The 22,895-nt window shown below is 42.6% G+C and overlaps 1 protein-coding gene and 2 pseudogenes across 1 annotated transcript in view; 1 reads left to right on the top strand and 2 right to left on the bottom strand.

Moving 5' to 3' along the window:
* Positions 1-4,274: 4,274 nt before the first annotated feature.
* Positions 4,275-22,895, top strand: part of APMAP (adipocyte plasma membrane associated protein) — a 54,383-nt gene continuing 35,762 nt past the window's right edge. Inside the window, exons 1-4 of the mRNA XM_006860666.1 lie at positions 4,275-4,366; positions 13,076-13,192; positions 14,967-15,082; positions 16,990-17,082. Of these exons, the coding sequence (XP_006860728.1) occupies positions 4,275-4,366; positions 13,076-13,192; positions 14,967-15,082; positions 16,990-17,082 (418 nt within the window). The remainder of the gene's footprint in view (positions 4,367-13,075; positions 13,193-14,966; positions 15,083-16,989; positions 17,083-22,895) is intronic.
* On the bottom strand, positions 10,032-11,049 carry LOC102824057 (annotated as a pseudogene).
* Positions 21,891-22,895, bottom strand: part of LOC102823678 — a 9,871-nt pseudogene continuing 8,866 nt past the window's right edge.

The raw sequence follows: 22,895 nt of genomic DNA, 5'->3' as shown, positions 1-22,895 counted from the left end.
GAAATGGCTGCAAGCATACATTGACAGAGAACTTCCAGAGGTTCAAGCCAGATTCAGAAGAGGATGTGGAACGAGGGCTATCATTGCTAATGTCTGATGGATCTTGGCTGAAAGCAAAGAATATCACAGAGATGTTTACCTGTGGTTTACTGACTACACAAAGGCTTTTGATTGTGTGGATCATGACAAGCTGTGGACAACCTTGCGAAGTATGAGTATGCCGGAACACTTAATTGTACTCATGAGGAATCTGTACCTGGACCAAGAGGCTGTTGTTCAAACAGAACATGGGAACACTGAATGGTTTAAAATTAAAAAGGGTGTGTGACAAGGTTATATTCTTTCACCATACTTATTCAACCTGTATGCTGAGCAAATAATCCGAGAAGCTGGGTTATATGAAGAATAATGTGGCATCAGGATTGGAGGAAGACTCATTAACAACCTGTGATACGCAGACGATGCAACCTTGCTTGCTGAAAGTGAAGAGGACTTAAAACATTTACTAATGAAGATCAAAGAGCACAGCCTTCGGTATGGATTACATCCCAATGTAAAGAAAACAAAAATCCTCACCACTGGACCACTAAATAACATTCTTATCCACGGAGAAAAGATTGAAGTTTTAAGGACTTCATTCTTCTTGGATCAACTATCAACACTCACAGAAGCAGCAGTCAAGAAATCAAATGACATATTGCTTTAGGTAAATCTGCTGCACAAGACCTTTTTAAAGTGTTGAAGTGCAAGGATGTCAGCTTGAGGACTCAGGTGTGCCTGACACAAGCCATGGTATTTTCAATAACCTCATATGCATGTGAAAGCTCGACAGCGAATAAGGAAGATTGGAGAAGAATTGATGCTTTTGAGTTATGGTGTTGGAGGAGAATATTGAAAGTGCCACGGGCTGCCAAAAGAACCAATAGATCCGTTTTAGAAGAAGTGCAGCCAGAGTGCTCCTTGGAGGCCAAGATGGCCAAACTTTGTCTCCCATACTTCGGACATATTGTCAGGAGGGACCAGTAGCTGAAGAAGGACATCATGTTTGGTAAGGTGGAGGGACAGAGAAACAGAGGTAGACCCCCAATGAGATGGATTGGCCAAGTGGCAGCATCCATGGACTCAAGCATGGCAACAGTAGTGAGGTTGGCTCAGGATCGGGCAGTGTTTCTTTCTGCTGTGCATAAGGTTGCTATGAGTCAATACCAACTCAATGGCACATAACAACAACAACAACAACAACAATAATAGCTATATTCAAGAAACCCTGATGGTGCACTGGTTAAGCACTGACTGATAACTGGAAAGCTAGCAGTTCAAATAGCCACTCTATAGAAATGTGATCTTTTGGTTTGATTGGCTATGTTCAATAACAGAGAATGAATGAAAATGCCATTAAGGTCTGAGTTATAATCTGAGATCTCTACAGAACTCTCCATTGCCTTCTTCCTAGTTCTTTGTTGTTAGGTGCAATTGAGTGGGCTCTGAGTCATAGTGAACTTATGCATAATAGAACGAAACACTGCCCAGTTCTGACATTCTGAGTCATCCTCACAACTGTTATGCTTAAGCCCACTGCTGTTGCAAATGTGTCAATCCATTTCCTGGTGGTAGTGGTCGGGGAGTCTTCCTCTTTTTTGTTGACCTCCACTTTACCCAGCATGATGTCCATCTCCAGGGACTGGTCCCTCCTGATAACATGTCTGAAGTATGGGAGATAAAGTCTTTTCATCCTGGCTTCTAAGAAATGTTCTGGCTGTACTTTTCCAATACAGATTTGTTTGTTCTTCTGACCGTCCTTGATACTTTCCCAGTGCCATAACTCAAACATATCAATTCTTCATTGTTCAACTCTCACATATGTATGAAGCTATTAAAAATACCATGACTTGGGTCAGGCACACCTTAGCCATCAATTTGATATCTTTGCTCTTGAACACTTTAAAGAGCTCTTCTGCAGCAGATTTGCCTAATGCAATATGTCATTTGATTTCTTGACTGCTGCTTGTTTATTATGAGTATTGATTATTGATCTGAGAAAAATAAAGTCTTTGACTTCAAGTTTTCCTCCATTTATTATGATGTCACTTATTGGTTCAGTTATGAGGGGGGTTGCTTTCTTTATTGTTGTTAAGTGCCATTGAGTCGGTTCCGACCCATAGCGACCCTGTACAGGGTTTCCGAGGGTGTAAATCTTTTCTTTATACTGAAGTGCAATTCATACCGAAGGCTGCAGTCTTTGATCTTCCTCAGTAAGTACTTTAAGCCCTTTTGCTTCCAGCAAGCAAGGCTGTATCATCTGCATATTGCAGGTTCTTTAGCATGGGATATTCATGTGGAATTTTAGAACCATCTAGCGCAGTTCTGCAAGGTTGGTTTGAACTGGGAGGGCAGCAGTTCAAGCTCACTAGCTGCTCCTTGGAAAACCTATACAGGGTTGCTATGAGTCGGAAGCGACCCCACAGCACTTAACAATAACAACAAGCACTGAAAGTAGAGAGCAGAGAGCAGAAGTTAGGCAATTTTTGTGAGAATTCAACCTTGCAGAGTTTCCCTGATAGTGTTACAGAAGCAATAGACCCTGTAGTTGTTGCCGACTAATTAAATGTCTCAGGTTTTTGGTCTTTGCTTCTTCTTCCTTTTCCAGTGCTTCCATGTAGCATAGTGGGTTATATGTGCTGAATCCACAAGTCACTCCAAGGTAGAAAGATATGGTAAGATTCTCAGTCTTATAAATCCTACAAAGGGCACAGAGCAGCAGCGGAAGCACTGAAGAGCCATGGCAAGTTTGTACCAGGAAAGCCTCCAAGTACAATCAGGAAATTCCTTTTAAACACTGAACTTTGGATCAAGCTTTTTTCAGATGATTAACAGTGGCTCTAGTTGGGCTTCATTTTCTCTGCCTAAGTCCTCCCCATTTCTTCCTACAAATTCTATTTAACTTTTAGCTGTTTCTCTGCCCTCTCCCTAATGCTCTCTCACAAGATCATGTTCTTCTCCTTCAAAGCAACTAAACATTTCAATTTACTTTTGTGATGATCTAAGTCATCTTTCATTAATTTGTTTACATTCCACGGCACCTAACAATATTCCTTGCTCACCAAAATACTGTGAATGAACTGATGCTTCCTTCATGCATTAAAAAAAAAATATATATATATTAGTAATATTTTCCATTTTACACTGCCGTTACTTCTAACAGCAACCTTTTTATAAACGTTATCACATGCCTTTATAAGCTTTACATGTAGTTTTAACACTCAACATCTGGCCCTAATTAAAGCGAAAATATTTTATGGCGTACGTTTTGCCCTGCGGTTGTTGTTAAATGTTGTTGAGTCGATTCCGACCCATAGCAACCCTGTATAGGGTTTTTTGAGGAGCAGCTGGTGAGCTTGAACCACTGACCTTGCAGTTCAAACGGTTCTTAATCTGGCGCATTAAACCACAGCACCACACAAAAATGTATCTCACAATTTTCAGGTAACCGTGCACTCAAGAGTGCTGTGGGGCGCTGTGGGCTAATGAACCGGAATGCAAAGTCGTTTGAACCACAAGGTCGGTGGTTTAAGCTCACCAGCGTCTCCTTAGAAACCGGAACCGACTGGATGGCACTTAATAACAGCAATGCACTCACTAGCCTCCAAGAATTTGGACTTATTTTTTTACGCCGCCGCACGAAGTGTGCTGTTTGTCACTTTAATAAACAGGGTCATCCTCTCTGACATAATTTCTAACATCTCAGCCCAGCACTGTCATTCATAATGATTATTATGGTCCCACCGGTTCAAACTCACCAGCTGCTCCTCGGAAACCCTATACAGGGTCGCTAAGGGGCGGAATCGACTCGCTGGCACTTAACAACAACAACATCAGATATAAAACAAGATGAAAGCGGCAAGCGTGGGGTCTGGGTCAGGCAAGCCCGAAACCCCTCGCTTCCGGGCCCCGGAGACCTCGATGGTGGCTCGGGACTTGGCTCAGATCCCTTCTCAGCCCTGTGTCTCAGCTCGAGCCCAGGTCTGGTCGTATTTACTAGGAAAGCTAAGAAGACACGGAATAGGCCTTATCCGCTGAGCTCGAAAGGGGCGGGTCCGGCGCCTCGGATTGGTCCTTTGGTGTCACGTCATTCTGCTCGCTGAGCTTTTGCGCCGCCGGGAAGGCCTGGCCTGCCGGAAGGTGGGGTGGGGCTAGGTCACAGGCGGCGTAGGGTCGGGTTTAATGCTGTTCAGTCTCTGTTGGTGCTTGAGGAGTGAGGTCTCTACTATCGTACTATGAGGGAGGCAGACGGGCTACGGCAGCGTCGGCCTCTGCGGCCTCAGGTTGTCACGGACGATGGCCAAGCTTCGGAGGCTAAGGACGGCAGGTAAACCAGACCCCTAGGCTAGCTCTGGAGCGGGGCAGCCACATGCGTGGTGGCCCTCGATAACCAGAACGACGGCAATAACAGTAATAACAGCGTAAATGTAGCGCTATTTCATTTCACCGCCAACAGTACAACCCGTTTTACAGAGAAGGAAACCGGCAACGAGGCAGATCCACCTGTCAGATTTGCAGGTTTTGAGTTCGACCTGTTTTCTTGTGGTCCCGCCTCGCACTGCACCTGCCCCTTCTTGCCCTTCCTTCCCTGGCTGCACTCCTGCAGAGCGATTGCATCTTTGCTCTCACCTATCCCCACTGCCCTTTCATGCAGTCCTTCCTGTTACCTCACATAAGCCCCCCACAAACTCTTAGGAGAGACCCACCTAGCCCTACGTCTAACTTACCCCTGCACTTTTCTGAAGAGAGGCCTGAAACTTCTTAATTCAGTCAAGATCTGGTTTCTGTCCTTCACCTGCCCCTTCCTGTGCATGGCAGCCCTCACCACAGACCACAGGAAAGAGCAGAGAGCAAAAGTTACATTGTTAGGCAATTTTTGTGAGAATTCAACCTTGCAGAGTTTTCCTAATAGGGCCAGAGATACAATAGGAAACTGGTTGTTGATGTCTAATTAAATATCTTTGTTTCCTCTCCCAGTCTTCCGGAATTTATCGGTATGATAATTAGGGACCAGTGGAGTTCTGGTGTGGTGCTGTGGGTTAATGCACCAGACTGCAAAGCCATTTGAACTGCAAGGTTAGTGGTTCAAGCTCACCAGCTGCTCCTCATAAACCTTATACAGGGTGGCTATGGGTCAGAATTGACTCCACAGCACTTAACAACAACAACAACATAATTAGGGACCAATCCCTGGAGAAAGACATCTTGCTTGGTAAAATGGAGGGTCAGTGAAAAAACAGGAAGACCCCCAACGAGATGGATTGACACCATGGCAGAAGCAGTGGGATCAAGCGTAATAACATTTATGAGGATGGCACAGGACCAGGCTGGCTAGTGTTTCGTTCTGTTGTGCATAGGGCCTCTTTGATGTGATATTGACTTCATGGCACCTACAACAGCAGCAACAACATGTGTCCTTAGCTAAAAATAGATGCATAACCTTTAAGCATTTTTTTCAACTTGTTAGGTGCCGTGGAGTCAGTTTGGATTCAGAATGACCCTGTATAGGGTTTCCAAGGAGGACCTGGGGGATTTGAACCCCCAGTCCTTTGATAAGCAGTCCAGTGTTTACCCTTCAGCACTAACTGAAGGTATATAAGATTCTTTTTCAATGTTGTGCCCCAAGTTTCATAACTTTGAGTTGTTAGGGAGAACTAAGAAACCCCAGAACCAAGCCCTTTGGAAGTGATTGGCTTATATTTTGATAAAAATGTTGGACATATTTATTGATCGTCTACAGTGTGCCAAAGATTATGGTAAATACGAAAGGAAGGGAAGTGTTTTCTTTTGGCAGACTGAATCCCTTCACTCAGGACAGTTAGAGGAATACATCTGAAGGAGAGCTCTGGCAGAGAGGAGGCCAACCAGGGGTGGCATCACTTATTGGCCCTGGAAAGACAGAGCTACACTTTCCCAAGTAGTGTAGAGTCCAGGGGACCATGGGACTAAGAGGTCAAGAGCTAAAGGAGCTTAGTCACACTTTCCCAACCATGCCCTAAGGCTGAGGACTGAGAGCCAGTGAGGAGGTTGGCAAGAGTGCGGCTTTATATCCTGACTGTAGAATGACAAGCCATCCCAGCTTGTCCTGGACTGAGGAATTCAACCTTGACAAATGGGGGCAAGTTGGTCACCCCATAGACTATGGCTAATGTGACTTTATTGTCTGCTGATGACTGATGAACATTTTAGAATGGACATGTAAAGACTTAACTACAGACTTGAAAACAAGGCACTGCTCCAGACACATTTACATGAGAAGTAAGTGAACTAACAGGAACTAACAGGTTGGCCTGAGTTTCTCTTGAGTTGTATGTGTGGAAAACCAGATTATACTGTGTCTCTGAGGGTACTTGTTAGATGGGCTCAGTCTGGAAGGGCAGAGTTCCATTTTGTTGCTGTTGTTTGAATTCTCTGTGAGGATGTTTTCCTTATTGGCAGTGTTGGTTAAGATATCTTCTTGACTTTTATGTCCATGAACTTGTTCTTATTTTCCCCTACCTTAGTCTCTTAAGTGTTTGATCCCTTTTCTGTAAATCTGCAGTGATCTTTTCAAAGTGAGTTCTTGTCACTCACCACTTCTATATTATGCAAGGAGGGTTCAAAAAGTTTGTGGGAAAATGGAAGTAAAAGACAATGAAATTTTCCATGAACTTTTTAAGTCCTCTCATAGATGTTTTCAAGTTTTCTTATCCTGTAGTTTTATTTTGTAGTAATTTCTAAAAGTTCTTCTGATTGTCTTCTTTATTACTTCCAGAGTTGAGAGTTCAGCATGACAAAAAAAAAAAAAAAAAAAAGCCTTTTATTAGGTGAAGTAAAGGTGTCTGAAAGAAGTGGAAACCTGCTACCTATAGAATGAATCTTAGATGTGCTGAACAAAATAACCAACACTTTTCTGTCAGTTTGTTGTACTGTGCTGGCTTGTGTGTTACTTTGATGCCGGAAGCTCTGCCACAGGTAATTTGAATACCAGAGGGTTACCCATGGTGGACAGATTTCAGTGGAACTTCCTGAATAAGGCAGAGAGGAAGGAGAGGCAGATAACTACTGACTGATATGAATAGCAGCGGAACATTGTCAGGTATAGTGCCAGAAGAGGAAAATAGTATGACTTTCAGCAGAGCATTGTCAGATACAGTGCTGGAAGATGAGCCCCTTAGGTTGGAAGGCACTTAAAATACAACTGGGGAAGAGCTACCTCCCCAAAGTAGAGTTGACCATAATAACATGAAAGGAACAAAGCTTTGTTTGGGACCTTCATTTGCTGATGGGGCACAACTCAAACTGAGAAATAGCTGCAAGCATCCATTAGTGATCAGAACATAAAGTGTATGAAGTATGAATATAGGAAAATTGGAAGTTGTCAAAAATGAAACAGAATGCAAAAAGGCCAAATCCTAGGCATTAGTGTACTGAAATGGACTGGCATTAGACATTTTGGATCAGTCAATCATATGGTTTACTATGCTGGGAACAGAAAATGCAAGAGGACTCGTGTCATATTCATCGTCAAAAAGAACATTTCAAGATCTATCTTGATTACAATACTGTATGTGATAGGATAATATCCATATACCTAAAAGGAAGACCAGTTAATAGTCATTATTTAAATATATGTATCAACCACTGAAACCAGTAATGATAAAATTGAAGAATTCTACCAACTTCTTCAGTCTGAAATTGATCAAACAATCAAGATGTGTTGATAATCACATGCTAAGTTTGGAATAACGTAGAAGGCTCACTAATTGGAAGATATGACCTTGGTGATAGAAGTGATGCTGGAAATAGCATGTTATAATTTTGCAATTTGAATGACTTATTCATTGAAAATACCTTTTAAAAACAACATAAAAGGTGATCATACTCATGGACCTCACCAGACGGAAAAGCAGAAATTAAACAGACTACACATCTGTTGAAAGAGAGAGTTCAATATCATCAGACAAAACAAGACCAGTGGCCAAATATGGAGCAGACCATGAACTGTTCATATGCAAGTTCAGATTGAAGCTGAAGAAAATTAAAATAAGTCCACGAGAGCCAAAATATAACCTTGAACTTATTTCACTTGAATTTAAAGACCATCTCAAGAACAGATTTGATGAATTAGACACTGACCTAACACAAGAAGAGTTGTTGGAAGACATCAAGAATATTATACAGGAAGAAGGCAAACGGCCATTAAAAATACAAGAAAGAAAGAAAAAAACAAAATGGTTGTCAGAAGGGACTCTTGAAACTTGCTCTCCAGTGTAGAGCTGCTAAAGTGATGGGAAGAAATGAGGAAGTAAAAGAGCTGAACAGAAAATTTCAAAGGGCAGATAGAGAAAACAAAGTCAAGTATTAAATGAACTCTGTAAAAACCTGGAGTTAGAAAACCAGACAGGAAGAACACGCTCATCATTTCTCAAGCTGAAAGAATTGAAGAGAAATTCAAGTCTTGACTTTCATATTGAAGGAGTCTATGGGCAAAATATTGAATGGTGCAGAAAGTATCAAAAGAAGATAGAAGTAATACACCGAGTTGCTGTACCAAATAGAAATGGTTAATGTTCAACCATTTCAAGAGATGGCGTATGATTAAGAACCAACGATACTGAAGGAAGGGCAAAGGTACACTGAAGGTATTGGCAAAGAACAAGGCTCCTGGAATTGGTAGAATACAAATTGAAATCTTTCAACAAACAGATGTGGCACTGGAGGCACTCACTCGTCTATTCCAAGAAATTTGGAAGACAGCTTTCTGGCCAACTGATTGGAAGAGATCCATATTTGTGTCCATTCTAAAGAGAGGTGACCCAACTGAATGCAGAAATCATCCGACAATATCATTAATGTTGCATGCATATAAAATTCTGCTAAAGAAAATTTTAAAATGGCTGCAGTAGTACATTTACAGTACTGCCAGAGGTCCAAGCCAGATTCAGATAAGGACTTGGAATGAAGAATATAATTGCCGATATTTGATGGATCTTGGCTAAAAGCAGAGAATACCAGAAAGGTGTTTACCTATGATGTATTGACTGTGCAAAGACTTTCGAGTGTGTGGATCATGACATGCTATGGTCAACATTGCGGAGAATAAGTATTCTGGAATACTTAATTGTTCTCATGAGGAACCTGTACCTTGATCAAGAGGCAGTTGCTCGAACAGAGCAAGGTTACACTGAATGGTTTAAAATTAAGAAAGGTGTTCGTCAGGGTTGTATTCTTTCACCATTTTTATTGAGTTTGTATGCTGAGCAAATAATTTAAAAAACTAGATTATATGAAGATAAACATGGCATCAAGGTTGGAGGAAGCCTCATTAATAACCTGCGATATGCAGATGGTACAACCTTGCTTGCTGAAAGTGAAACAGATTTAAAAATACTTACTGATGAAGCTCAAAGACCACAGCCTTCTGTATGGGCTGTGCCTCAGTGTAAAGAAAATAAAAGTCTTCACCCCTGGACCAATAAATAACATCAAGATAAATGGAGAAAAGATTGAAGTTGTCAAAGACTTCATTTTGCTCAGGTCAGCCATTCAGCACTCTTGGAAGCAGCAGTCATGAAATCAAAGGACATATTGCATTAGGTGAATCTGCTTTTTAAAGTGTTCCAGAGCAAAGATGTCAGTTTGAGGACTAAGGTGTGCCTGCCTCAAGCCATGTTTTTTTTTTTTTTTTTTAAAGTTCATTATCTTTAGACATCAGGAATTAATAGAGGTAGGGGAGACTGAGGCAGACGCAGAGGTTTTGACTCCTGGAGGCAGGCCCAGTTACAGCAAACGTGGAAACAAGGGTGTGAGCTGGTAGCAGATGTGGCCTTGAACTTGGGGTGGGGGGGGGAGTGAGAATGCTGAGTCTTGGGTGGGGAGCAGCAGGAGGAGCTGCATCCGAGGTCCTGAGGGCCCAGAGGTGGGAAGGGATGCAGGGCCCCGCTCCTGCTCCTCAGTGTCCCTGCACCCCATCCCTGGAAGAGATGGGGGTCCTCAGCCCCTGAACCCTTTCAAGGGCCCCATAGTTCTTGGTTGAGCTTCTGGAAGAAGCTTTTGCCGAACTCATGCTGATCATGATGGCCCAGGCGGGGGCAGCCTTGATGATCCTCGAGTGGAAGCCTACAAAGAGCCCCCTAGTGCCTGATTCGGCCAGGATCCTCCTCAGCAGCAGCCAGGTGGAGTCGACACGTGGGGGTCTCACTCTCATAGCCTCCATTGCTCCCAGCGCAACCTGGCACTGAGTCTTCATCATGTCGAAGTTAGGATGGCCGCCACCGCCCCTGAGATGCCACCAGCCACAAAGCTGATGCCCATGGAACTGATGCCCGTCCTTTGGTCTGGGCCCACTAAGCCAGCTCTTCACCAGCTTGTAGTTGAACCAATAGAGGGCTGAGAAGGAAACATCCCGAAGGGCAGTGAGCCCCCAGCCCAGTCACAGGGAAGGCCAGCCACCCTGAGCCACCGTGACCTGCACAGAGATGCCCAGCTCACGGCTTTGTCTGTACCAGCTCCAGGGGGCTGACCACAGTCAGAGTGCCCACGAGGGCCAGAGGGCCAACCACCATGGGTGCATATAGGTCAGAAGTCAATGCTCGGCCACACAGGAAAGTCGAGTTGGTCATAGGTGATGAAGTAGATGGCAATGGCTGGCACAGTCATCACCAGGGTGGCTGGGAGGCCGCTCCACAGGATCTTGATGCCCTCATGCGCAGTCTTCACAAAGGCATCCATGGTGCCAGTGAAGCGGGTAGGATCCTGAAACCAGGTGGCACAATGGGCACTGTTTGGGCACAGGTAAAAGGGCTCCAGGACCCCATTGCAGTACAGGAGGTACTTCCATTTGGTGTAGGAGACATGCCAGAGTCTAGAAGGAAGCATCGTTTTGCAGGCCACTGAGGGGCACTGGGACTGCAAGCGCACCTTCATCACGCCCAGGGGTGTCATGAAGAGGGAAGTGACCACAGCTCCAGCCCCCGAAGCCACCATTTGCTGCAGAGGGCTAATGCCCCCAGGGTCCTGGGCAGCCATCTGTGGTTCCGATCCTGGCTCTAGGCCGGTGTACAGGGTCCGAGTGCTCTCGCCCCACACTGAGGCCTCCATAGAGAGCGGCCTACAGTTGGAAAATAATAAAGAAGACTTTAGAAGAATCCATGCATTTGAGTTTTGGTGTTGGAGGGAATATTCAAAGTCCCATGGACTGTCTAAAAAACCAATCTGGGTTGGGGGAAGTAGAGCCAGAATGCTCCTTAGAAGCCAGGATGGACAGACTTATCCTTGGATGTATTATTTGGGAGGGACCAGGAATGTCAGAGAAAAAGAGGAAGACCCCCAATGAGATAGATTGGCACAGTGACAGCAACAATGAGTTCAAGTTGTGAGGTTGCTCCAGGACTAGGTTGTGTTTTGTTCTGTTGTGCATAAAGTCACATGAGTTGGTGCTGATTAGATGTCACCTAATAAAAAATAAGCTCATGAAGTTTTCTGCTTCCATTTGCTTGATGAAGTTTTCCTTATTTCTTCTACCCATTAGACCTGAGAAATCTTAGGGACTCACAAGTAATGAAAGTTGTTGCTTTGAATTTTTGTCCCAGGAAATCTTGAGACATTTGCCTTTCATGTGAATTAATGTGCGTCCTTCACAGTGGCAGAAAGTCACTGGTGCTTTCTTCTACCATTACTTAAGTGCTTGTCAGCTCTTCAAAGTTTGCCCTCTTTAAATTATGCTAGGGGAAAAGGGAATCCAGAAATTGGAATTAAACATGAGCCACATACTAACTGAAATCTTGTGACCAAAATCCTGTGGAAATTTGAAGCATGCACCCTTCCTTGTTTGAGCAGTTGTAAAGACGTGCAGGACATGCCCAGGGTGCAGAGCTGAGCATTCCGTACTGGGACATACCATTAAAGAAGACCACCCATAAAAATCCTGTGTTTTAATTTCCTTTTGAGATATTTTATAGGTTGGACTGGTTTACCTAGATCCCTAAACATAGCTTTACAGGACAAACCTACTGGAGCAGAAGATAATGCAAGCTCCTAGGAGAGATCTGAACTAGGGTCCTGAAGAACCATGCATGCTCAACATCCCAGAATAAGTTCTGTCTGCTCCTACCAGAGGCCTTTGTGGTGGAATCCATCTTGAAGAAATGGGGTACACTCACCCAATTAGCATGTTGTTGTTATGTGCTGTTATGTGTGTTCCAACTCATTTGTTGTTGTTAAGTGCTGTCAAGTCAGTTCCAACCCGTAGTGACCCTGTATATGGTTTCTGAGGAGCAGCTGGTGAACTTGAACTGCTGACCTTGTAGTTCAAACTGACTTTGCAGTCCAGCTCATTAACCTGTGGTGCCATACCAGGACTCTGTTCCAATTCATAATAGCCCTCTATTGGGTTTCCAAGGAACGGTTGGTGAGTTTGAGCCACTGGTTTTCAGTTCAAAGGACCTTGTGGTCCACTGCTGATCCTACAGTGACACACCAGCATGGCCCTTCCTAAATGAGCCATTTCCTGGAAATCCCTGCATATCCCTATGAATAAACATGATGTCTTTCCCTATTCAAAACTTTTTAAACCCCAGCAAAGCCTTTTTTGGGGGTTGGGGGCCATGGTTGGGTGGGTGGGGGTGTTAATTGTTCTGCTAAGTTCTCCCTATCTTTGCTTCTAGGCCTCTTGCCTATATTAAACCTTTGCTCATATGGAAGCCTTGCCTCACCTGACTATCCTTAGCCTGTAGAAGGCAAACCCGTCTCTTGTAGGGCAGAGATGTGACTGAAGCTTCCTGTAACGGATTCAAGAGGAACTCTATTGTACTATCTGAAAAATATCTGATAAGAGTGTCTCACACAGCCAGAAGATTTAAAAAAAACAAAGAACAGAAAGCCACGTTTGTCAGTCCTAGCAAATAGTGGCAAAGATTAATCATAAGCCACAGAGGTCATCAGTCTTACAGTGGGGACACTGTTCCTGCTGGCTGCATTTTGGAAAGAGCTTGAAAGACCAGGAGAGCTTGTCACCAGTTTAGCCTCTGCTGATTGTGTATTTTCTTTCTGACAGCACTTTTAGTGGCAAAGTGTTCCGAACGACTTTCCTGATGCTTGCTGTTTGCCTCACCATTCCCCTGCTAGGCGCCATGGTGCTGCTGGAGTCTCCCATAGATCCACAGCCTCTCAGGTGAGCTGTGCCAGAATTGTAGGAAGAGTTGCTTGGAAAATGTAATAAAATGTAATAAAATAATTTCTAGGGAACAGAGAACAATTGAGCCAATTTGGTTTTAATTGGCTTTAACTTATGAGAAAGAGAGTTTTGTGACTTATGATTCTAGTTCTCACATGGAATTAAATGTTATATAAAATTATGTGTGTATGTGGTATTGTCCATATCATTGTTTAAAAGAATAGCACTGTGGAAACCAATAAGAAAACTCAGAAAAATTCAATTAGAAATGTTGTTGTTAAGTGCCGTTGAGTTGTTTTGGACTCACAGCAACCCTGTGTATGGTTTCCAAGGAGTGGCTGGTAATTTTCAGTTGACAACTTTGTGGTTCAACTGAACTTGCAGCCCAGTGTTTATCCTGTAGCACCTTTGGTATTGGCAAAAGCACCCACAAACAAAGGTGAGGTTTAAATTGCTGTTATTAAAAATTATCAACATCATTAATTTTTTTTTTTAAATCCTGTGACTAGTGTTCTATTTTTACAAAGTTACTTTCTCTGATAAAAAGCTAAGTAATGCAGTTGATGTTTAACTTGTATATAGTTAGTATATAATTTGGAAACCCATGAAATGTATTCATATATGTGAGTATAATAGTGTAGACCTAGACTTTCCTTGGCTGTGATGACCTGTGGCATTGATGTAGAATTGGTGTTAAAAGGATTGTGTGGCCTGCTTAAGTAATATCATGTTTCCTCTGGATGCTGCCCAGGGAGGTGAAGCTACCTAAAGTTTATTCTAAATGATTTAAAAAATGTGTAAAGTTGCAAAAACTTCAGGCAAGAAGCATGCCCAACTATAGAGTGAATACAGCATACAACTGAATGATGTGCTGATATTTTAGAAATAAAAATTGGGGTTTTATTTAAATTTAATGTAATTTTTTTTTAAAAATTGGGCTCAAGTGTAACAACATTGTGAGGATGGCACAGAACCAGGCAGTGTTTCATTCTATTGCGCATAGGATTGCTGTGAGTTGGAACTGAATCAATAGCACCAACTACAACAATAATAAAAATGTACATTCAGTACTTAGTATGCTTAAGGTAAGTACCCAGCTGATACAACAAAATAGCACAAAGTGAGTGACTTAAAAGTACAGAAATATATCATCTCACAGTTCTCAAGGACAGAAGTCTAAGTAAGGGTTTTGGCTATGTTGATTCTTTCTGATGGCTCTGAGACAAAAACTGTTCATAGCTTCTTTTGCCAATCCTTGCTGCCTGCACACCACATGACTATTCTTTCTGTGTCTGTTCTCCTCTTTTAAAAGACACCAGTCATCCAGTATGACTTCTTATCTGAAAACATCTTCATAGATCCTAGATCCAAACAAGGACATATTCGCAGATACTGGGGATTAAGACTTAAAATAATCTTTTGGGGGAACAGAGTTTAATCTATAAAACAGGGCTGTGTAAATTGAAGGGTGCCGAGAGGTTTAACTTGTTGTGAGGCATTGTGAGACACTGGATGGTGTAGATACAGGAGTGTAAGTAGACTGGAGAATTGTGGGGTCCTCAATGGTCTCAGATGACAGGTGCCAGCTGAGCTGATCATGGAGTCAGCCTCAAACCTTGCTGCTAGCCAGAGTCATATTTTATATTTATTTTGTACTATGACTATTTCTGATATCTTAGAATAGATTTTTTTTCCCCCCTTAACCTTTGTATGCCTGGAAACTAGTGATATATTGGAATTTTTTTTATACACAAATTGAATTCTTTTACAGCCTCAAAGAACCTCCTTTGTTGGTTGGTGTTCTGCATCCAAATACAAAGTTGCAACAGGCCAAAAGGCTATTTGAAAATCAGCTTATTGGGCCAGAGTCCATAGCACAGATTGGGGGTAAGTACACATTAGCCCTGCCGAGTCTGCTGCTGTGACGGGTAGATTCTCTGTGAGCAGCTCATAGTGGCAACTGCTGTTAAGGTGGAGTCGGGCATGGTGGTGGCTCTGGATATCTTTCTAAGCTCCATTGAGGGGGTATCTGAATATTCTTCTTAGCTCTATCAGGGATGAATGGACCCTAGACATTATTATTCTCCACTTCACAGTGAGGACCTGGACATCTCAGCTCTAGGTGTGCTACTTCTCAAGCTGACCCCTCCCTGGGAGTGTATCACTGACTCTGTCTGAGCACTTGCCTCACAAAGTTGCAGTACCATTTATAGAGTCAGGTGATTTTGAGTTCATCTCTATGAAGGATTTCATTCTTTTGAAAGTGTTGGGCCCATTCAAATGAAAGGAAAAAGGCAGAATGCTGACATTGGTGACTGATTCATTTATTGAAGTTTATCAAAATATTATTGCTTAGCTGTTTACCTTTCTGTAGACTTTATTTTGAAATGAAGATGAACGGTTCACAGTCTTCCCACTGTTTTTGTTTGTAAAGCTTACGGTGGTAAATTCATGTAAGGATACATTCAGGGTAATCATCTGTTTTCACACTTCACACCAAGAACTATAATTGGGTCTGATTCTAATACCTGAGTCTCTGTCAATGGGAAGCAAGGAATTTTCCATCTGTTAAAATAGGAATTAAGTTTATGAATGAAAGAAATAAAGTTTGCAGACCTAAAATGTGAGAATTTATTAGCTTATTTGGACATGCCCCTCATCATTCTGAAATACCATTATCAGTGAAATGATTGTGGACCTAAGTATCCAGTAGTGCCTGACATATGAAGCATTTGAATTATGATGAGCTGAACTTACGATTTTTTTTGTACATCTTATCCTTAGTAATATGTGCTACATACAATATTAAAATATGTCTGTAAGTTTGTATCTAATGTTTCCAATCCCTAAAGATAAATAAGGATTGGATTTGTAAAGATACTAATAATAAATGACAATAGTAATGAAAAGTAAAACAAAAATAAGTTATTCAGCCTATGTCAGAACTGACTTATGATGGAATTGTCAGAATGGAGCTTTAATTTTATTAATAAACAGCATAATTTTTGTTTTCTTGTTGAAAAAGCAATCAAACATTGATATTTAACACTGGAACTTACAGGATAAATTGCAGTCAGTATTTTGTTCTTTGCTTCTTACAGAAAGCACTCTTCCCTTCCCACTTGGCCTGACCTCTCATTGGGCTTCTTCACCAGCTGTCGCCTTATAATCTTTTCCAATATTGAAGGAACTGGTTATCTTCTCCTTGGCATTTCTGGTTAGGCTCTGTGGGGTTTCTTGGATTACCACACTGGATGTGACTCACATAGCCCTGCTGCTGCCTTGGTGAGGCCTTGCCATTTTGTGGGCTGTTGTGATGCTGACATTAGAGAGAGGTACTCGCCTCAGAAAATAACACATGGGGAAAATAATCATGCTTCAATTTTATCCTGAAGGACTCTCTCATTGGGTATGACCAACTTTGGCAGCAGACACTGATATGTGGTTGAAACGAACTCATGTCCTAGTCTCTGAATGGCAGGTTGGGAGCCGTGCTGCTCTCTGGAGAGTGGATGATAACCCTAGTTTTCTGTCATGGACTAAGGCTACTGTACCTTGTTTCATAGTAAAAGGCTGTGATCCACATGCCAACTGCCAGCCCCATGGGTTTGTTGCTACAAGACTTTCAGGGTGTTTCATTTCCAGACAATACTTCTCCTTTATCTTTCAGAACTGTCATTTCCTCTCTGGATACAAAAACATAAACTAGCTACCTTTGTTGTAGAAGAGTAGTGTGGTAATGGTTTTGTAGGCTACTCCCGTAATGCTTTTTATCATTTTCCCCTTTTCAACAGATGCCATGTTTACTGGAACAGCAGATGGCCAGATTGTGAAACTTGAAAATGGTGAGGTAGAGACAATTGCCCGATTTGGCACTGGCCCATGCAGTAAGTTGGTTGCATGTCCCATGACTTCTGTCTCCTTCCATCATGCAGATAGTTGTCAGACAACACCCTGAGACAGACAAGATCCCTGACCATTGGATAGATAGGGCATGACTCAGGGTCTCAGTCTGCATAGGTCCCTGCTCTTCACCTTTTGGTTGCAGCTTCTCACTGGTCAGGGCATTGGTTCCTGCTTGCTACTTCTTGGGGTCCTGCCATACACCATTAGCACAGGTCTATATTCACCCCTTTGGTGATGGAGAGAACATTATTGGGTATTACCGTCAGAATGTTACTATAGAAAAGTAGTTGTTCTGCCATTAGTTGGATGCTTAAATATAATTTGTACATTAATTTCTGAGGAATTTCACAGCATCACTCAAAGGTTACTTAAAAACTAGAGAAGATGAATCTTATTGTTTAAAACCCACAGTATTCTTTTGTATTCTATTACAGCAAACTATATATAGAAAGTGTGCTGTTTTAACCATTTTTAAGTGTACAGTTCAGTGACATTAATTAACTTCACTGTGTTGTGTAACAACCATCCTTACTGTTTTCAAAAGTTTTTATCTTCACAAACTAACTCAACAGTAACCCTTAAGCAATACGTTTTCCTCCTCCCACCCAGTACCTGGTAACCACTAGTAAACTTCTGTCTTCACGGAGTCCTGGTGTGGCTCTGTGGGTTAATGTGTCAGACTGCAAAGCCATTTGAACTGCAAAGTCGGCGCTTCAAGCTTACCAGCTGCTCCTCGGAAACCCTAAACAGGGTCGCTCTGGGTTGGAATCGACTTGATGGCCCTTAATAACAGCAACAACATTCTCCTCATTATTTCATATAAGTGGAATCACACAATGTTTATCCTTTTTTTTAAAACACAAAGATTTTATTGTGAATTGAGTGAAGGTTTACAGGGTGGATCACCATTTACATTCAGAAAATCATTGCAATGATTACAGTCCCATCTGTGTACTATCAGTTAACAGTATTTATCTCTATTCCTTTTTTTTTTTGATGTGCACATACCATAATGAAAATATATATTTGTTTAAATGTCCAGAGGGCACATTTTGCAAGTCAGCCTCCTGCCTGCAAGCACACTGCCTTTCTCAGTCCATGGGCCTGTAGTCCTCTGCAGCTCTATCTCTCTATCCCTTCGCCTCTGCCACCATCTCTGGTGTCACTGCTTTTCTGGTTAGGATTCCACGTTCCACTCATGCTCTTCCCTTTTGATGGTCCTAAGGTCCTCTGTTTCTAAAATGACAGATTAACCCTCCCCCTTTTAGTTACACCTCTCATACATTTACAGTTATGACAGTCACAATTAGTCCTGATAACAATTGAAGTATAAATTCCTATCCCTTTCATCCCTCACCCCCATCTGGACGAAAGGAAAACTCTTCAGTGGGGATTCTATCTTACCCTCCTCATTCTGACACTAAGCACCCTCATGAAAGCTTGTAAGCCATCTACTTTGTGCCTTTATACCCCCCCATTTTTGATAGCCAAAATCTAAGTTGCCTGTCCCTATCAACCCAGTGTACTGAGGAGGCAAGTTTGATCCTTGTTGTTGTTGTTAAGTGCCGTCGAGACGGTTCTGACCCATAGTGACCCTGTACATGGTTTCCAAGGCTATAAATCTTGACGGGAGCAGAAAGCCGTATCTTTCTCCCGCGGAGCGGCTGGTAGTTTCAAACTGCTGACCTTAAGGTTCGCAGCCCGATTTGTAACCACTATGCTACCAGAGTTTGATCCTAGCTATGAAAAATTCTTCCCTTTCGGTTGGAATTTTGGGCAACTACATCCATAAGCAAAGGTCAAGTTCATCAAATTGTAGCAACTTTTTTTTTTTTTTTCTCCCTGTATCAAACTTCTTTATCTTTATCTGATTGAGTTTTGGTCAGCAAGCCATCCAAGCTAGGGCAAATGAGTACTGTATGTAAGTTTGGGTGTTCCTACATGCCTCCTCCCACTTCAGACCAGTTGGCCTCTTCACTCTTAAGCCCAGTGGCTAGGTCAGTGTTCATGGGCTTGGAAGTTCACACATCTCCGTGAACCTCAAACCAGTCAGCCCTTCCTTTTCTCTCTCTCATCTCAAGGTCATTAGGTGTCTGTGGAACATGGTCGAACTCAGCCCATGTCTTCGTTGCTGCATTTCCCCCACTTTCATTCACAAGTTGACCAGCCAGCATACAAGACTGTTCCTGTGTTCATTTTGAGTTTCAGTGTTAGAAAGGAGTTTACGCTGATGGGCTGACTTTTCTAGCTTTGATGGCTCCAAGCAAACAGCTTGCCTGATATTGTCATAGCTAAGCAGTCCACTCCTCACCCCCACTCCATGCCCACCCCCGGTCTTTCTTACCATAAGTATCTTCTGTTCCTCTAGTCGTTCGGGATTGATCTGTGTGTCTTTTCAAGTGGAAATGTCCCACCACCACAGGTTCTGAGTGGGTCTCAGGATTCTACTTATGGCTCTATACTCCACAAAGGCTTAACAAGAAGCCTATTTCCCTGGGCAAATTCTAGTACTCTTTTAGCTAATCCAAGCAGTTATAGGCTGAAGATGGACTTACATGCTTTCTGTAATCGACAGTATTTGCCCTTTTGTATTTGACATATTTCATTCATCATAATGTTGTCAAGATTCATCTATGTTATAGAATGTGTCAAGATTTCATTTTTATGACTGAATACTATACCGTTGTATCATACATACCACATTTTATTCAGCCATTCATTTCGTGATGGCCACCGACTTACTGTTGTTGGTAGGTGACATAGATTCACTTCCCACCCATAGTGACCCTTAGCATAGCAAAACAAAACACTGCTTGGCCCTGCACCATCCTCACAAATGTTGCTATGCTTGTCCCCTTTGCCAATCTGTCTCACTAAGGGTCTTTCTTTTTTTTTCTCTGAACCTCCTTCCATTTATCAGACATTATGTGCATCACCCTCTTAATAACATATCCAAAGTATGAGTAACAGTCTCACCATCCTGCTTTTAAGGAACTTTCTGGCTATACTTCTTCAAAGACAGATTTGTTTGTTTTTCTGGAAGTCCATGGTACGTTCTATATTCATCTCCAAAACCATAACTTAAATGTATTAGTTTTTTTTCTATGGTCTTTCTTATTCATTGTCCAACTTTCACATGTATATGAGGCTGTTAAAAATACCTTAGTTTTTTTATGACTTGAGTCAGGCGCATCTTAGTCCTCAAACTGATCTATATGCTCTTGAACACTTTAAAGAGGTGTTGTTCAATAGATTTGCCTAAATGTGATATGTCATTTGATTTCTTAACTGCTTCTTTCATGAGTGTTGATTGTGGATCCAAGCAGAATTAAATCTTTGACAGCTTACTTCTTTTGTCCATTTATCATGACACTATTTATTGGTCCGGTTGTGAGGATTTTTGTTTTCTTTGCATTGAGGTGCAATCCATACTGAAGGCTGTAGTCTATGATTCTCATCAGTAAGTATTTTAAGTCCGTCACCTCTAGCTAGCAAAGTTGTATCATGTATATAGTACAGGTTGTTAACGAGTCTTCCTCCAATCATGGTGCCACGTTCTTCTTTATGTAATCCAGCTTTTTAGATTATTTACTCAGCCTACAGATTGAATAAATATGGTGGAAGAATATAACTCTCACATTCAGTGTTTCCTTGTTCTGTTCAAACAGCTGCCTCTTGGTTTATGTACAGGTTTCTCATGAGTACAATTAAGAGTTTTGGAATACCCATTCTTCGTAATGTAATCCGTTGCTTGTTATGGTCCTCACAGCTTTGGCATAGTCAATAAAGCACAAGTAAACATCAGACATTCTCTACTTTCAGCTAAGATCCATCTGACTTCTACAATGTTATCTCTCATTCCATATCCTCTTCTAAATCTGGCTTTAATTTCTAGCAATTCCCTATCCGTGTACTGCTGCAGCTGATTTTGAATTATCTTCAGCAAAATGTTTACTTGCACGTGATATTAATGATATTGTTTGATGATTTCCGTATCCCATTGGGTCACCTCTCTTTGGAATGAACACATACACATATAGATCTTTTCCATCTAATTATCCAGTTCTTTAAATTTCTTAGCATACATGAGTGAGTGCCTCTATTGCTTCATCAATATGTAGAAAGGTTTATATTTGTATTCTGTCATTTCCTGGAACCTTGTTTCCACCAATGCCTTCTGTGCTGCTTGGTCTTCTTACTTCAGCATCATTAATTTTTGATCATATGCTTCTCATGAAATGGTTGAACATCAACCATTTCTTTTTGATACAGTGACTCTGTGTATACCTTCTATCTTTTTTGTTGCTTTCTGCATCATTAAATATTTTGTCCTTAGAATTCTTCATAAATTGTAAGTCAAGGCTTGATTTTTTTCTTCATTTCTGTTAGCTTGAGAAATGCTGAGCATGTTCTTCTCTTTTGGTTTTCTAACTCAAAGTCTTTGCACATTTTATTAAAATATTTGATTTTGTCTTCTGGAGTTGCCCTTTGAACATTTCTGTGCAGTTCTTTTACTTCATTTCTTCCATTTGCTTCAGCGTCTCTACACTGGAGAGCAAATTTCAGGGTCTCTCCTGATATCCATTTTTTTTTTTTTCCTTTCCTTTCCTGTCCTTTTTTTTTGAAGGGCATGATTTAATGGGCTGAAATGTAACAGTCTTCATTCTGGAAAAAGGGCCAGAGTGGGGGCACTCTGGAAGCTGGTGCCCCACGAGACTGTGGGGGGAGAGGCATGACAAGGGCCACAGGTGGGGGCACAGCCTCCATGGTGGCATGTTTCCTACACCCCTCACATGTTGGTGCTCATCCGGGACTGGCTGTTGCCTGGTGTGAGCTCCCCCTGGTTCCCTTCTCGAGGAGGAGACTTGACGTTGGTCTGGTTGCACAGCACAGCCGCAGGCAGGATCATGGCTTTGGCGATCATGGCTTTGGCGTGGCACTGGAACGCCTTGTCCATCAGCAGGGACTTCTCCAAAGTTGTGCTGCACTGGTCCACGTCCCGTGTATGCAGGATTTGCTGGTGAGAGTCAATGCGGGCATTGATGAGCCCCTCCAGAGTCAGCTGCGTCAGCTCGTCCTTCAGCGTGGCCACAGAAGTATTGAAGCAGCCACCATCTTGTGCATGCCAGCAGACACGTAGGGGCTGAAGTACTGTATGAGGGCGCGGTTGCGAATCTGAGCGTAGAACATTCTGATGTGGGGAGCCAGGTACATGTCCAAGAGCAGGCTGGCCTTCATTTCATCCATCATCTTGAGACAGGAGGCGTACTTGGACTCATAGAACTAGAAGATGATGTCCTGAACCTGAGGTTCCAATTCCAGGAACAACTTGAAGGCACTGCTGCAGATGGCGTTGCATTGTAGCTCCTGGTGATCAAAGATGGCCAGGGCACACAGGCCCCCATAGCTGGACATGTTACTGGGTGAAAGCAGCTCAAGGATGTCACAGTGGTCAAAGGAGGCCAAGAGGAAGCACTTGGCAGCCTGCTTGTACTTCCGAGCAGCCAGTTCGGCCAGGCCTGAGGCGCACTTGAGTTTGGTGAGGATGGCCTGGGTCTGGCCATCCCGCCACCCACGCTGCTCAGCTATCTCTGGGGTGGACTTGGCCTAGTTGACGTAGCTCAGCACGTGAGACCAGTTCTACAAGTAGTTGTTGTTGTCGTTGTTGTCAGGTGCCATCGAGTTGGAACTGACTCATAGCAACCCCGTGCACAGCAGAACGAAACAATGTCCGATCCTGGGCCAACCTCACTACCGCTGCCACACTTGACGCCATCAATGATGCCACCTGGCT

Source organism: Chrysochloris asiatica, unplaced genomic scaffold, assembly GCF_000296735.1.
Source record: "Chrysochloris asiatica unplaced genomic scaffold, ChrAsi1.0 scaffold00039, whole genome shotgun sequence".
Lineage (NCBI taxonomy): Eukaryota > Metazoa > Chordata > Mammalia > Afrosoricida > Chrysochloridae > Chrysochloris > Chrysochloris asiatica.
This window is presented reverse-complemented; position numbering and strand designations above follow the sequence as displayed.